Consider the following 17,840-nt stretch of genomic DNA (forward strand, 5'->3'; position numbering starts at 1 on the left):
CAGTTTTCTCCCACTTCCTGTCACTTCATCTCTCTTCGGTCCAAATATTCTCCTCAACACCCTGTTCTCAAACACCCTCAGTCTATGTTCCTCCCTTAATGTCAGAGACAACTTTCATACCCATACAGAACCACAGGCAGTATTATAGTTTTGTATATTCTAATTTTTATGTTTTTGGACAGCAGACGAGCAGAAGGAAGTTTCTGGGCTAGCAAGCATTACCAGAATTCAGTCTCTCAGTTTTCTCCTGAATCAGGTTTTGATTTGTTAGAGTCGTTCCTAATATACTAATACAGTACCAGAAATTCTACATATTCTTTAAGTTTTTTTTAATCTTTGTCTCATAGGACCCTCGAGCAAGTATCCACTTTGAAAAACAAATTGCTACACGTTAGAATGGTAATGAAAATAGCCTAATTATAAATATTGGACCCTAGTATAGAGGACTCGCCGGTCACGGTAGCCGAGCGGTCTGAGCCATGTACTGTCTTCGCTCGCTTGGAAACCGGGATCGTGGGTTCGAATCCCACTCAGGGCATGGATGTTTAGTTTGTATGTGTGCGTTTTTCTGTGTTTGTGTACAGGTAGAGGCCTTGCGACGAGCTGATCACCCGCCCAAGGAGTCCTACCGAATGTGTAAGATATAGAAAAACCGAAGTGAACGGTGAAGTTCATGGAGGTAGGCCTAGGCCCACTGGGGCTGTAGTGCCAAGGAAAAAAAAAAGTATAGAGGCCTCTACATATTTCTTACGATGCAGTGACGGGTACCATGGTTACTATAATGCGCTATAATGTTTACGTGAGCCTAAAATAATGGTACACAAATATCCAATAAAATAATCGAAAGTAATAGGCATAAAGCCCTTTGCAATTTTAAGGGAATTGTTAAAGAAAATCTGTAAAAATAACTAACCGCAATAATTTCAAAAGTTCTGGAAAAATATCTGCTAATTAACTAAGTAACTCTGGGGTGCCGAGTCCTTCTTGAGAAGCCACTAGTTGTTCACGAACTCAAGTTCATTACCGTGTTCACAAGAGCCCGCCACTGTTCTCTACCGTGAGCCAGATGAGTCCAGTCCATGCTACTTCAACTTATGTCTCTAAGATTTACTTTAATAATATTAATATAATTTTGTGTATCTTAATGCTGCCGATCGCAGTCGCCGCACGGACTAAGGCATGAACTCTCTTCGCTCGCTCAAACACTGAGATCGTGGGTTCGAACCCCACTCAAGCCATGGATGTCTATATTGTGTTCGTTTCTTCTGTGTTTTTGTTGTTCTGTGTGTAGGCAGAGGGCTTGCAACGGGCTGATCCCCCGTCCAAGGAGTCCTACCGAATGTATATAGGATCAAGAATCTGAAACGCTGCCAAGGCCCAACAAGGGCTGTAGAGCAACAACAACAACAACAATAACAATAATAATAATAATAATGACTCTCTTTATGTTATGATTTGTACCTGTATTGTGGTGACGGAGCACCAACGTATACTTCATTTTGTTTATGTTTGTTTCTAGACCAAGGTCAGTTACAGCTTCTGTGTTTTCCTTTATGGCATTTATGTTATCGCTCAATGGATTTACATCTTCAGCATAGACCTGAAGCTGACGTGGCCCATTCAAATCTAATCCAACCTGATTTTCTTCGAGATTCCTAATTGCGTATTCTAAAGAAAAATTGAATAACAATGTAAGAGTATCTCGTCGTTTTATACGATTCTGAATGGGAGACTTATCAGAGAAATGTTTAGCTATACGTGTACGTGTATGAACTGTACCCGTATCACTGGACTACTAAATTTGTTTTTGGCAATAATTGTGATCCTAGTGCGGACTTAAAAGTGGGTACTTCCCTCAGTGCCACTTAGAGGTGCTTAATTGATCACTGTTGCTTCTTCTTCTTCTTCTATCTTGACGGATTAGCCTATTTGGGCCACCCCTTTCAGAATTAATTTCTGAAATCCTGAATCTAGTGGGCAGTCGGTAGGTCTCATTGCACTGAGCAGTAACCCGACAGAAGGCCGCGCCACAGCTCAAGTGGCTAGTCGCTGGCTTCTCATCGCGGCGGCCCGGGTTCAGTCCCGTGTCTGGTCAAGTGGGATTTGTGGCGGACAAAGTGGCGCTGGGGCAGGTTTTCTCCGAGTAATTCGGTTTCCCCTGCCAATCTTCATTCCACCAATTGCTCCACAATCACCCTCACCTATCATCAGGGGCTGGTACAATAGGCCAGAAGGAGCCGCAGTACAAAGGACTTAGTCCCACCCCACTAACAATAAAAGAATATAGAAAAACTGACACAAGATCCCTACCTAAACAAGGCAGCGGAAACCAGAACCAACGCATACAGACATCCATGCTTCGAGTGGAATTCGAAACCAAAACTCACTTTCTTGTGTGGGAGAATATATTTTGTGCCTTAGACCGCGCGACCACTGTGATGGGCACTATCTTTTCTTTGCTGTATAATCAGGATATCTGAATGGTTGAGTCTTCACAGCGTACGAATCTATAGTCTGTATAATATATGCACCCGGAAAAGTCATACCTTGTGTAGAAAATTCTATAGTAGGAAAAGCCCTGTGTAAATATAGTTGAGCTTTCCATCAGCATAATACATCGGAAGTATGCTGAAAATAGAATCCAGTAAAGTTTTAATGTTGACGTAACCGTCTACGTCCCTAACAGACGGTGGCACAACTCGAGTGTGTGTACGCATACAAGTGGAACAGCCACTTAGAATTCAAAGCGAACATTCATCAGCTGTCATGCTGTATAAACTTTGGTACTATTAACTTCCGTTCCTCCTGACGTATTCCTTTCCGGTCCTGCACGCTATCGAATGATAAATCGAGGCAGAAATTTAAAATCATTTCTCATGAATGAAGCCCATATGTAGCCAATCGCAAGCTGTATCAGAGCCCCTGAATTCGGAATCATTTGTCAAGTACCGCAGACTCGTTCTTCTGTAATCTGAGAACAACAATTTCAGTTCCTCATTTACTACATATACTAAATTTGATAGCAATTACAGGTAAAGTGATATAATACACGAATGTGCATACAGTATTATCCGTAAGTGATGCTTAAAACTTTTATATTTTACTGCCTACAACATGTTTAATTTACAGCTTGAAAGGAGGAAAGGCGAACTGTAGTATTTTGGATACGGTACTCACTTTGATACCTGCTGTGTGTTCTGGCTGCTAAGCAGAGCTACTGTCGGTACAGCAAAATGGAATTTAACAGTCACGTGATATTTCATCTGCAGAGAAGCGTGAAGCAGGAGAATTACAAGAATTGAGGGGGCAAATCTTTCCGTGAGTCATTTGAACATGAAAAGTCCAGTCCCAAGGTTAATGTATTTGCAACAATGTCCGTGATGCTTCAAACTCTCAAGGTTACCAGATCACACACATATGAGTATTTTCTTTTCGGACTTTGCTGAAGATGGCGTCCTTTCATAGCTGACGACATAAAAGGAGCCCAGGATATGGGTCAAAGAAACATGTACAATACTGACCACTTTATCCTACAGAAGGAGTGATAGGGGCCGAATATCAGATTAAAATTTCTATAGACATTCTTGACTTTCACATTGAATTTAGCAGTATTTGATAATTGTCGAGTTGATAAATACGTGGGTGATTAATAGAGAATCAAATGATTAAAATTTCTTAAGTGAAATTGAAATTGAAATTATACTATCACGGATCCATAGTCTTGAACACGTCCACCTGTTCTGATTAATGCAGAAGAATATTAAAGAAAAGTCCAGGGTGGAGGCTGTAAGTTATAATTTCATGGAATTAAGTCGAAAAATTGCTGTAAATTGTCAAAAATTAGTTAATTCTCGATATAAATCAACCAAACAGAACACCTCTCCACGAAAACTGATCCATCATAATGCATTTGTATATTGTACTATAATGTTATAATTAGGCTTTATAATATTAATAAACAATTCTTAAGTTAAAAATTTATCTAATATTACAATCTGAAAAAGACATTAATGTAAATATTTCTATATTAACTTCTCACCATTTATGGAGCCACACTCCTTCAAAATACTGCCAAGGATTTACTAATATCATCCCAGATATTTTTCCAAATAAACTCTCTTCCTACTTGTATTAGAGAGGCCTATTAATAAAAGTTTTCTTAGACGGAGGAATTCTAGTGGACGAAAAATAAATTTATGTACTTATGATTAAAAAGAAAAAACTATTTTATATTCTTATTGACGTTTGTCATGCGATAGCTCGCAAGGGAGTGTCAGCTGAAGTGAATTCGCGTGCCACCCTGCGGCACGCGCTCCATAATTTGCCGATGCTTGGTATAGGTCTACTTTGTTTCAGTGGTAGTGGTATCGCCTCTTCTCGAATACAGACAAACCGGCTTTATTTAGACCCTATCTGACAGTCATGTGTCCAATCCCTTATCTCACCCCCAGAAGGAGAACGAATTTCTGTATATCGTTAAAGGAAAAACTTTAGCTTACATCAGTTGTATGGCTCCTTCTGAGTTACACAATATTACATTCTAATAAATGGTGTCGTATGCTTGATTCCCTGAACAACTAACGTCACTTATCGGGGTTTACGTGACGGATAATAACGGGTTCTGGATTTGGTGACTGGCTTTATTGGCACTTCTTTATAATTACTCTCAATTATAACAGCTGACAATCGATGGTTGTCTACGACTGGCTCCATTCCGTACTGGACTACAAGTGTCTTCTCTTCTGCGTGACTGACTTGGTCCTGATTTAGGAGTCGGCCACTTCTTCGGCTTCCGTTGTCCTCTGGTTAACACCCCACAGCTGAACTCTCAACTTTTGAACTGCCTTCTGAAATAGGACTGGACTCAATTTTATAACGTCGTCAACACCGAATAGCGGCCATTATACTGAACAGTTCGTGTTTGTGATCTGTTGTCCATTCTAGCGGAAACCAGTAAGCTGTTGCCTAGCAAATGGAATTCGCTTCTGTTGCTATTCCGACTCTCAGGCGGTGTTTACCAAGCCATTACCTAGCAAATGGTCATACTCATCACATTATTGTAACTTATACTATGCAGAATACTAATATTGCCGCTTATAATTCTAATATTTATCCGTATGATAAATGATTTGTGAAGAAATCTGACTGTCTAATTTCCCTTTCGAATCTGTGACATATGCCTTAACGAACTATGAAATTATGATATCGTAACAGGAAAGTTCATGAAGCACAGAATATTTTTGGAAATTGATGCACTCGCATTCAAGATTCATACCAGAATGAACAAATTTACGATAGGACGGCTGGACATATTATTATTTTGGCTTGATAAATTAATTAATTTCTGCAATGCTAACGTAATGACTGTGTACTGCCGTAACGGGGGGGTTAAGAATACGGTTAAATTACTTCCTCGTTGCTTCATTGGCTAGGTGCGCGCAGTTCACAGGGCTTGTCAGGAGGACGCGGGTGCGAAATGCGGTAAGGAAGGAAATCACATCAACAAAAATCCACATTCTCACCCTATGCTATCCTATATTAGTTATCGTCAATCAATATTCAGCTATATACATTATTGAGAGCCGACTGGTGTCGGATTACTTATTACACTTTTCTAGGCGATTCTCTGGCCCTCATCTTTGCCTTCCTTTCACCCAGTTGCGGGTCGATAGTCTCCTCTTTTCCCTATTCTACTCATCCACATATCTCCACTACACCTCTCTCATCCCCTGTGTATATATATATATATTTATACATCCCTGCAGCGATCTTCCCTGCATCTAGACACACCCTCTGCAGTCTCTATATTACACACGTCTACCTCTGCATCCCTCTGATGAGTCACTCTTACGCCCTGTACACTTGTTGTAACGTTCCTAACCCATGTCCCATTGGGGAAGTTATACTTTAATAATATCACAATTAAATAGCATGGCGATAAGAGTAGTTCCACTTACTTTGTGTTGAGACTGCAGACGGACGGCGTTGCCCGGCATCCAGTCGATGCCTCTTCCTGCATAGCCTTCGGCTACAACTGCCTAAATTTACTGTTTGAATATTCCCCATAATAATTTACTTCCCGTTTTATGTACCTATATTTTTGCTAACTCATTACTTTCCCGGAGGGTGCAAGTCCGCCTACAATGACGTTTTGTCCCAAGGTGGATAGCTCTCGTTAGCTGGGATCCTTAGGGGTGGACACGCCCCCTTGCTGCTAGTCCATTTGGCTAAGCACTTTTACCTGCAAACGTTCCCCCATCACTCAAGTGTAGATTTTGTAGAGCTAGCACTTCGATATACCTTCAACGTCATTATGCTGACAGGACATCCCCGCGTCACTGGCTAACGTCCGTCTAACTCCACACGTAGAAATTCTTCGAAGTTTCTTAACCCTTCTCTACATTCTCTTTCATGCGTCTTACTAGTATTTCCCGAAATACTTATTCTATTCTAGCCAATATTTTCCCCTAAAATAAAAAATCAAATACTCTTTTAACATGTTACCGGGAGTCGACCTTCAAGGCACAACAGACTGAATAAGTGAATGAAGGACTAAATAAACATGTGTATATGTCATAAGACAATTCATCAACAGATAAACATATACACAATGTCTATGTCACATATGCAGAATACACGAAAATGCTCATTCGAATTGTCTGATGGCCCCGTTTTCTCCGCTCTATCAGCAGAGAGTCGTGTTTAGCATCTTCACAAATTGCAGAAGAAGAAGAAGAATTTTAGAAACCTGGATTTTATAAATGTTACTATTTTGACAACGTCATGCAGCACATGTCGGCTCTATGAAATACTGATGTCGCCGCCAGGTGACTGCGGATGAGTAACACAGCACGAGATTGAACACACGACTCTCTAGCTTTATGAACGTAGTGACTCCCTTTCACAGTACCAGTCATGTCCCGGACCCCGACCTTACACATGCTATACATTTCTCTCATAAGATCTAATTATCACATGTGGTCAGCAAGGACGAGACGCTGGAGAAGCTGAGACGAATACAAGGGTTCATTCAGTAGGGAACTACAGACACCGGCAAGTAAGTGAACGCTCCGAATCTCATGGCTGCTCAACTTACGTCATTGCAAAAAGCTTATAAAACTTTGAATTCTAGATAATGTAAGCGCAGACATAATAATTGAGGAGCTATTTTAAGGAAATAGCGGCTCCGGTCTAGAAAACCGAAATTAACGGCCGTGTGGATTCGTTGCGCTGAACACGCGACACCCTCTACCCGCTAAAGTTGGCACTAATTTCGCCAGTCGGTATAGTTCACTTGCGGACTATAACCACGGACTTTGTTTGTTTTGTTTATTTTGTCTGTAAATGCAGACATTGCATTGAATGAATCATTTACACAGAAGAAACTGATAATATTCTTCCTATCAGCAACATGGTAGATAGCCATATCGATAATGTGCGAACAATATAAAATTATAAGTATGTTCCAGATTAAAAAGCTGGGATTTAGTGTGCCGATCAATCAACAGACGTGCCTTCATTGTTTTTATCATTTTTCTTTATACGCACGATGATGAAGCCAACGACTATTTGCCTTCATGGGAGAGGCTGCCCACCTCCAGGCCTAAAACTGGCAATAATTTATTTCAATTTGTGTCCTTATTTTAATTATGTTGACTCTGAAAATATCTATTTCCAGTGGCAACACCCTGTCCGCTTACAGGAGAAGGACTGGTATCTTCGTCACATTATCTGTTGTCATCCTCCAACTATTGCCAAGCATATCTCGTGATTTCTTTCACACTGAAACAGGCTGACCCGTTCGCTAGTCAGAATGAGCACTTCACAACTATAAACTCAGGGCACAACTGAGTACTATACCGAGTTCAAGACCGGCCGTCCATGCTGGGAATTTTCGCGGATTTTCTCAGTAAAACGAGGAAAATATTAGGGTAGTGACTCACAAACAAGCCTTCAATATTTATCCCAATTAATCATAACAGTTCTACACCATGTAATCAAAGAGGTTGATAAAGCATCGTGAAAGACGAAAATAATCCTGCTTCCTTACATATTGTCGCTTGTCTGCTAGGCAAAGCGACAAGAAATATTGTGGGTCTCCGATTTGGACGAATTTTATTGGGCGATCACTCCTGACACTCACAAATACAATTATTCGCACTTAGAACGTCTTCGGACGTTTCCTCTTCCGTGTTATACCCTCTCGTAACCGCTAATCTCCGTGAAGTGTCTGCTGCTCTTCGTTCTTTGAAACTGGACTGACTCCCTAGATCTCGTCGGATACGAACTTCCTTGTCTCTTGCCGAAGTTGGCCTGTTATATCCTGCACTAGGCCTGAATAAGGAACACCTTGTCGAAGGCTTTAGTTCCGCCCGCTGCTATGCAAACAAATCTCTTGTTGCCGCGCGAATACATGTTTACTGCTTCAAACAATTCGTTACAAATAACTGTGGAAACAACACTCTTAGATTTTCATCTCCTGGGCAACGATTTCCTAGGCATTGCTCTATAGAAATTGCTAGCCGTTGAATAGTGATGGAAGTCTTGTTGTCCGACCTTCCTGGCGGCACGTCATAATATTTATATTTTCCTCGTTCCTTTATTTCTCCCTGTTTTATTTGTAGGCGAGGCAATGATCCATGCATATTTAAATAGGATGAGATTTGTGTACAGCAAATGTTTCTGAATTATCGGTGTAATTTGACTGTGCTTGAAGTAATAGAGGCCAGCCGCGTCAAACCGATTTTCTGAAGGCGTTGTAGACATTGAGCAGCCAAGCGCATCAACATGTACGTAAATAGGCCTAAATGCTGCACAAAGATGTCTCATGCTTTATAATTGTTAAGCCGAGGACGGCTACTCGTGAGCATTGCACGAGGCTTGCTTTCTGATTCGTACAAAGTGGCAGATTCTTAGTTCTAATGAATTCAAGTCACTCCGGCTGAAAATCTGGAAATCACTGTCTTGCCCCCACAGGGTTATGAAACGGAAGAACACTAACGGGTGACTAACACACATTGTCCTTTTTCCACAACACAGAAATAGATTTCGACCACATGGGTTCTGGTTTGAGTCCGATTTGGATCTCTGAAAGCTGTCTGCTGGAGCACGTATGTGGACTGTTGCCAAGCAACAAGAGAAGCATGAAGTAGTGTTTTTACACATGGCAGTTCTCAGCAGAGGATGCAGTGGATTTTGCCGAAACAGAAACCGAGATGAGGGGTGCGGGATGTGTATGATTTATAACAGGGCCTTACTTACAATCCGTCATGCGCCGTCCCACACTGCTGATACAGCCACTACAGCAGTGCTGTCCAACGTTCTTATGTACTCGGGCACAATTCACTGATGCCTATGGAGGTGCGAGCGTCACCACACTACTACTACTAGTACTTCTACTACTGCTACTACTACTACTACTACTAATAATAATAATAATAAAATTCGAAAATATTTAACAGTACTCAGATGTTCAAAAATGTCTCTTGTCTTACAATTTGAATTAATATTAAAAATCGGCTCAATTATATGTAGTTACGGAGGGCTCCAGAAAAATATGCCACGGGCGCTGCGTTGGACAGGGCTGCGCTACACAGTACGGCTTGCCACGCTACTTACGCTCAACATTGAAGCCTGTTCCAACATCATGGCCCGTATGCAAATCTTCGTGTAAAGTGCCCACCATTGTCGGTTCTCTATATTTAACGTAAATCATAATTTATCGACAGAAATTACAAAACTCTAAAATATCAAATTTCATGGCAATTCAATTAGCGGTTCTCGATTTGTTACATGTGATCAACTTAATGTACAGGCAGGCATTTCAAAAGTAATACGCTCAACCATAAAGAAGCCTAATAAAAATCCGTCACTATAATGACAGTCACCTGAATGTAGGAGTATACACACAGAAAAATACAAACTCCGTGGTCTGTAGTCCGCAAACGAACTATACCGACCAAGCGTCCGCTGCTTTTCGGCGAAATTAATGTCAACTTTTGCGGATAGAGGGTGTCACGTTGTTAGCGCAACGGATTCCTCAATTATCCTCACGAGGCTGACTGGACCCCGTTCCAGACCTAATACTTCTCAGAAAATCTGGTAGCGCCGGGAAGAGAACCCGGGACCTCTGGATTTGTAGTCAGGAACTCTGGCCACTAGACCACAGAGTGGTCAATGTAGGAGTATATTCTGTTTACTTATGTATTATTCAATGCCTCTTTCAATAGTTCACATTCTGCATAGTCCAATAATAGGATAATAGTGAACGATGTATCTGAAAAGATGCGAAAATATCAGTTTTTGCCATATACGGGTATTAGTAGAATCCCGGTATTTGGATGGACGAACTGACGAAAACCAGGAAAGGCGTCAGTCAGAGTAGTCGATCTTCTGGCTCATGTCTGAAATGGAACATCACCGATACGAAGCGATAGTGATGATCACATGATGGGGAAGTTTGGTTGCAGCAGCTGCCGAAACGTCGCGAGTATGCCTCAGACAATGAAAACTGTCCGGCATAAGAACAGAATTTATTTACTTCTCCAAGAATTAGAAACAGTATTCCATCTGACTTCCTTTATTTTGAGCCTTTCGAAACCTATATCAATTCGATATTAACTATACAATCATGATATTTTTCTGCAAACAGACGAAAGAACTTTTCCCTCCTGTGGCAGAACCGGAATAACAAATCTCATACCTCCAGGAACATAGGTCCTAGGAATGTACTACACACTACAACAGGTGGAAACCGTTGAGAAACGTTGGTTTTTACGTGAATGGGAGTGAATGAGACAGAAGTAAGCTGTAATTCATAAAACCCACTTCAGAGATAGACTGTAACAGGTAATTCGATCGATACCTGTAAGTATAAGCGACATACTGACAATATCCAGACAACCAACTTCAAGATAACAAGAATAGTTCCTGCCTTAAGACGATAATGTCCCAACAACACCACTACAACATCAACCTCACAACCCGATCACACAAGAGACAACATTCTCATAAGAAGATACATAATCCTCCAAGAAGAACTAAACTAGAAAGACCAGCGTGCCCGAGGAACAACATATACCTATATACGTATATTGTCACTTTAATTTGGTAGTTTTTAATTTTAAATTTTAACTAATTTTAACTGGATTCATAATGATTTGTCCAATCTCAGCCCAATTGCTTTCCAAGCAGTACTTATACTGAGTGTGTGATACTGTACACTATACAGGCTGCAAAGAAATATATGCTACAACACTCACTGGTAATCTGTGGATTAAATCTGATCACAGTTTGTTATTGCACCCATGTCCGGAAACGCTTTGTTTACGCGCTAGGGCCTTCGAAATGTGCAGAAGGACGCCTGTAGGCAAGCAACCCATAGCACTCCGAAGTAGCAGAAGACGTCGCATTCATAGGACGAGTAATTTACTTGTCAATGCTAATGCATCAGATGACACGTGATACAGTCCCTGACCATGCCTAGAGCTCGTTTAGTAGTTTCTTCCTCATTTGTGTGGCGATCGGAAATTGTGAATTAACTGTGGCCGACATGCACACAAATGCAGACTACGCCGAAATGGGGAAGCCAGAAGGAATGCGAGAGAGGTTTGCAGGCTGTATCAACAGCGTTTCCCAAGGAAGCGTCACCCAGCTTACACTACGTATCCAAGAGTGGAAAGGCGTTTGTGTGAAACGGACAGCTTGAGCCCTAACAAACGCCCCTGTGGACGTCCTCGGAAGTGCCGCGCCGTACCCCAGATTTTGAAGAATCTGTAATCCAGCGTTTTGAAGAGCATCCAGATACTAGTACACTTCCTGGCAAGTCTTGCACGATGGGCATCTTCACCCTTACCACCTCCAGAAGGTGCAGGAGATGGGACCGAATGGCTTCGCTCCTCGTGTCAACATTTGTCGATGACTGCTCGGACAAACTGCACAGGTACATCACTTCCTACGCCCTATCTTCTTTTCTGATGAGTGTACCTTTACCAAGGAAGGCATTTTCATTCCAGAAACTGCCATGTATAGGCTCAAGCAAATCCTAACGCAAAGCATATCCGAAGCCACCAACACCACTTCGCCGTCAATGTGTAGGCAAGGGCCCTTACCTCTTACCTCTGCGGCTTCCTGGTGACACTTACCTAACATTTCTCCAAGACTCTTTATCCAAGCTGCTGGAAGTGGTGCCTTCAGAAGTCCGTTGTGAAATGTGGTTGCAGCATGATGGCGCCCCAGCACACTGCACTAATGTCGTCCGTGAGTATTTGCATGAGATCTTTGGCAACAGATGGATTGGACGTAGAGGCCCAATAACCTGGCCCCCTCGCTCCCCTGACTTGTCTCCACTGGATTTCTTTCTCTGGGGGTACATGCAAAGCCTGGTGTACGAGGCTCCAGTGGAGACACAACATGATCTTGTGGCAAGAATTGCAGTAGCAGTTGGAACCAACTCGGAAATGCTAGGATCTTTCACAGAGCTCAGCATAACAAAGTTAGGCGGTGCAGAATATGCAATTAAGTTGGTGGCCACCATTTTGAGTAACATTTATAATGTAAAACAACGATAGCAGCTCTTAAAACTTATGCACCCTCACGCAAAATTATGTGACCCTTTGTTAAAAGGAAGGGTTTCCGGACATTGGTGTATTACAAAAAAATATTATCAGATTGAACCCATTTATCTACCACAGAGCATTATAAGATATATTTTTTACACCCTCTGTAAACAACTAATGTTATGGATCCATATTTCGTACAAGTTCAGCAACATAACATTAATCGATACCTGACGATGACCCAATAAGGGTCGAAACATGTTATGCCTTTAAGATTTATGACTTTAATATAAACAATAATTTGAATGCCTCTTAAAAATTGTTGTGTTGACGGAAGCAATAAATATTTTATGTACACAACACAACAGGATGCACCGTATAAAGATTATGAGTATTCTGCGAAGCGCTATGTCACTAAACTACCTCGTTATTCATCTCTTGCAGTTTTTCTCTTGGTGTGTAAGCAGTCAATTTAAAGTAGGCCTGCTGATGGGAAGCTTCGTGACAGAAATATCGGTAGGCCAACTTCCTTGGAGTAATTTCATACCTTTCCACTGCTGTGGCCCATTGTCTGTAGCAGCAGCCTGCAGAGCATAAAACAACGGCTATCCGACTGCCATATGTATTGCAAGTTTTGTCGACTCATATTTATTCTTAGCGTGCAAATGCATTTATAGAACAATTTGCTTTCGCTGGATAAAATTTCACCATGTCACGTTTTGCGCCATTCTACGTTCTACGTTTCCTTTCTTCCGCCCCCCTCCTTTGCTTCTATCGAAACTGCTGCATGCCCACACGATGTGATTGATGCACACCTCAGCCGCTGTTTCCCGTGGTTAAGGGGCTATGCTACAAGCCGGAAGGTCGCGGGTTCAAGCCCGATGAAGTCATTGGATATTTTTCAATTGACCTAATCCTTCCAGCCGCACTATGGTCCATGGGTCGACTCAGCCCCTAACAGAAATGAGTACCAGGAATTAATTAATTTTCCTTGGGAGTAAAGCGCGGCCGGCGCGTAAGGCTGACAACCTTACCGCCATCTATGAGTCGATTGTTTAGATAATGTGGGACCCTCAACGTCTCACAACCCTATGGGCCTTCACGGCCTGTTGCAGAGAGAGCTTTCATTTTTTGCTTTTACATTATAAACTGGTGCTTATGAGCCTATCTTCATGTTTATGTAGCACAGTAATATGAAAAAGCGGAGGAAAAAAATTCGGCTCTGCAAAATGACATGACGTCACACAAGGTTTCCACATTAGAGGTGTTTATCGCGCAGCAGATCGTAATACAGTGAATGTTTTGGAACATGAACCCGGCAAACACTGACACACACGACCCTGCGCTTGTGACGATGCCAGAATGCTAAGTGAGGGGACCCCGCCCTCCCTTGGCACACCCCCCCCCTTCCCGCTGAACATGCGGCGGCAGCTGCAAACATCTCCGCGGTGTACTATGAAACGGTGGTGAATGATAGGTGAATTTACAAACAGGAGAAAAACTGGAAAAGAAATCAATTTATAAAGCGGGAAAACGAATGAGGAGGTGGTGAAAACCCTTAATCTGTCGCCCGCAGACATTGCACACGCGGCCAGTTTGGCAGACTTCTCTGAATAGAAGGCGGTGTGAGAGAGTGAAGAGAATGAAGAGGAGGTGGAGGAGGAAGAGACGAGGATAGGGAGATATGTAACGTGCCCCGTCTTTAACACACGTCGCGACTCATAGTCTAGATGCTGCTTGGCTGGAGCAGACCAGTAAGGAGTGGCGGCCGGCCGAGGCGAATGTTGGCATCGTGGCAGTTTCAGTTTGGATTCTTCTGCAGTAAAGAATGTTATGCAACAAGATTCTAAGAAAATTATTTTTATGAATCTACCGATGTAACTTCAGTGAAACAAGAGTTTGTGTTATCTGAAAAGCGGAGGGCTCGGATTCTTTCGGCACATTTGCTTCAGCGCCTATGTGACTATTGAGTCATATTCGCTCAGAAAATTCCGACAATACCAGTGGGTTTTCCTGTTGTGCTATAGCATATGACTTATGACAGGCGAGTGAGGAGGCTATAGAGACACAAATTTGACCCCAGTTTAAGAAGTTAGATCCTTCTGTATAAATAGGCCTAAACCGAAAGAGTTTTAATCCTATTATCGCGAAGATTTTGCAGGAATGCAAGAATGAGGTGCACATTAAGTCATCTGTACTGCTTGTCAAAACTTTCCACTGCGAGTTACATCGCTCAAGAAAGCATAAGTGACGTCATTAAGTGTTTAGATTTATTTATACATGAGTTGTGCGAGTGTAAGTAGGCAAACAAAAGCACTGGATTCGTGCCCACCACCTTCTAAGATAGCCGACTTCCACAGTGGACAAACGGACGCCAGCGCCGAAAAGCAGTCAGATCACTGACAGCGAAACAAACAAATCCAGTACTATGCACAAGTAAGAAGTCTAGAGAGAGTGTATACGTTTCCGTTAACTACCGTCCATAAATTTCAGTAACTCTACAGAATTGAACTAAAAGGTAAAGGCTAAGTTTGAAGTGATGTAGAGTGATTGATGACTGTGTTTAAAAATCGCTTTTTCAGTGAACAAACTGAATTATTGTCTGTATGTTTTCACCAAACAACAAATAACAGCTTTATGTAATGAATGGAGCTTGTGAACTATGTGATGTAGTGGAACAGTTTACGAACTTCATGTTAATCATAAGAAGCCAACACAACAAGTTCGCTGTTAAATCCAAGACATTTTATACACAGAATCCAAGAAATCGTGTCACCCATAACGCTAAGTATGTTTGCGAATATTTCAAGATTGCAGAACAAAAGTCTCCATTTTTAGTATCGAAATGGAATTTGCTAACTGGTTCGTAATACTTATATAACTTGCTGATAGTATCATTCATAACATTGGGTCACATCATTCTATTACTACGGAAGAAATGTCTCTATTATAATGGTAGTTAAATATGATATGTGGACAAAATTAGAACGGCCTGAACAAATATAAAATTGTATTTTTGCTAAATCTGTAATTGTGTAATTTAAAGGTCTGCATCAATGAAGGAAAGATTCAACTGTTAACATGCTGATAGAACCTTTGCCTAGTGTACAATATCTGGCTCCTAGCTATTTATAGTTTACAGTTTTATAAGAATCCTAATAGAATTCAAAAGAGCCGCAGGTCAAGGGGCCATCAAGAAAATATACTTATCTTTGTTTGTTGCATATTTTTCAAAATTAACAACATCATCAAATATGTTTGCTAATAGATTTGCAAGAGATAGTTATAAATGCAACAATATGGATGGTGATCCATGTGTACAGGCGAACGATTCAAGTCCAAAATCAGTAAGAGGGTCTAAACGTCAAAAACATTCTGATTTCCCCAAAGATTTTCTGGCTAACAGAGTTTCCTTCTACATGGATGAAGTTCTTCCTTCGACAAATGATCAAGCAGATAGTTCAGCATTGGATTTGCGTTATCAGCAATCCATAAAGAGGTCCCATCATCCAAGAGTCCAATTGACAAGAGAGAGATCTTTCCGAGTTAGTGAGAGGAAACCCGTAAAACTCACGAGGCACGCTTCAGATGTGTGTCCCTCAACAGATGCTCAGAGGCTGCAACGAAACAGAAGCGTCAATGGTAGCAGGAAATTACCACGACGGAGGGGCAGTTATGGTGGAAGTATAGAAAGATCGGATAGTAGGACTATTGAAAGATTCTTAAGTATACGTAGCGCCGGAAGTGGCAGTGCGAAAATAAGACATCAAGAGACACCTAGCATTTCTGGCAGCTCAAAACGTTCCTCATTAAGAAGAGAATCCTGTCACTTTCATCGTAAGTCCAGCATCAAGATGCCCCACAAAGAGCTACATCCTAAGGAACGCAGGAGACGCATAGTGGTATTGATGGTGGTCATCACATTCCTCTTCCTTGTTGCCTGTAGTGTGCTGGCTGTGGTTGTCACCCTGACCCACAGTTCGTTCCATCGAAATTCGTATTATCTTCCTGGCACAGAAGATCATCTCTATCCTCGAACAAACTATACAGGAAATGGTAACTAAATCCTACAATAACATCACTCATAACGTGAGTCTAAAACATTTTTGAGGGTACATTATACCGGTGTTAGGCAATAGAGGTACTGTGTGTTCAGCTGGCTACTTTGCTTCCCATCATACGCTGAAACTTACTCTGATGAGTTCTAACTTCGGACATAAAACTCCATGTAGTCCGTTGAAATTCAACCGACTCTTGGAGGAAAATGTCGCCTTCATTTTCAGAGTCGAAGAATAAGCCAACCAAGAATTTATAGTGACGCAGGTAGCAGAGAAAGCACTTTATTTAATAATCTACACCACTATCTAATGATGACCCACCCTCAATGATGTTTTAGACACTCTGACAAATGTTCAGTTTATTTCCGTCTACAGAACTTAAGTGTGTTTACAGTTACATTACAGTAGCTTGTGTTAACCTGTGAAGTTCGTGGATCAGATCATACGCATGAGTCGCAACGTGTCATATTGTTCATACGTTATCCAAATGGATAAGTAAATTTTAGTTGTTGCACTAGGAATATTTTATTTGAAAGCAAACCATTATAAATCCACAATCATAAAGTAAGGTGACGGAAATACACATTTAAAATAAATATCTGACAACATTATTTAATTAATTACGATACCATGCTACTATGTGTAAGAAGAGTTTAAACCTCAAATTTAATTCTTCCTAAATGTTTAATTATTTTTATAGTTACGCCAATTTGTATCTGAAATTACGTAAATAGGCACCAAATTTGTATTAAGAATATAGTACAACTCCGTAATTGAAAATAACCAGATATACTACTTAGTAACTCAGTACTGATATGTGAGACACACACCTGCTATACCTGGGTGAATACCCTTTCAGACCGAAGCATGCTGGAATGAATTTTAAACCTATATTATACAGAATAGAGCGCAGAAACTTCCTTTTTGTGAAGACGCCGAATTCTTCACGAACATCTTCATTTCCATCTCTATAAGATGGTTGTTGTACAAGAATTGTCACCACGTGATTTCCAGAACCGAATAACGGCGTGCGAAACGTTATTGGAAACTTTACCCCTTGACGCTCTTGTTTTCTTTAGTGATGAGGCACATTTTCACCTATGTCAACAAGCAGAATATGCGCTATTGGAATGGTAGCAATCCCACAGAGCTCCATGAGAGGCCACTTCACAGTGATAAGGTGACAGTATGGTGTGCGTTGTCGAGAGTTGGAATTATTGGCCCT

At 41.3% G+C, this 17,840-nt stretch overlaps 1 protein-coding gene across 4 annotated transcripts in view; it reads left to right on the forward strand.

Annotated features, from left to right (window-relative positions):
• Positions 1-17,840, forward strand: part of LOC111872198 — a 150,106-nt gene that overhangs the window by 113,740 nt on the left and 18,526 nt on the right. Inside the window, exon 1 of one of the 4 annotated variants that reach the window (XR_004513876.1) lies at positions 14,164-15,419. The exons of 2 other annotated variants lie outside the window; for them this stretch is intronic. Coding sequence is in view for 1 of the 2 variants with exons in the window: in XM_023865846.2 (XP_023721614.1) it covers positions 15,812-16,613 (802 nt within the window). In the remaining variant the exon portion in view is untranslated. Of the gene's footprint in view, positions 1-14,163; positions 16,614-17,840 lie in introns of those variants that run through there. One more of the 4 variants, XM_023865846.2, reaches the window with a different exon arrangement.

The sequence above is a fragment of the Cryptotermes secundus genome, unplaced genomic scaffold (genome assembly GCF_002891405.2).
Source record: "Cryptotermes secundus unplaced genomic scaffold, Csec_1.0 scaffold647, whole genome shotgun sequence".
NCBI lineage: Eukaryota > Metazoa > Arthropoda > Insecta > Blattodea > Kalotermitidae > Cryptotermes > Cryptotermes secundus.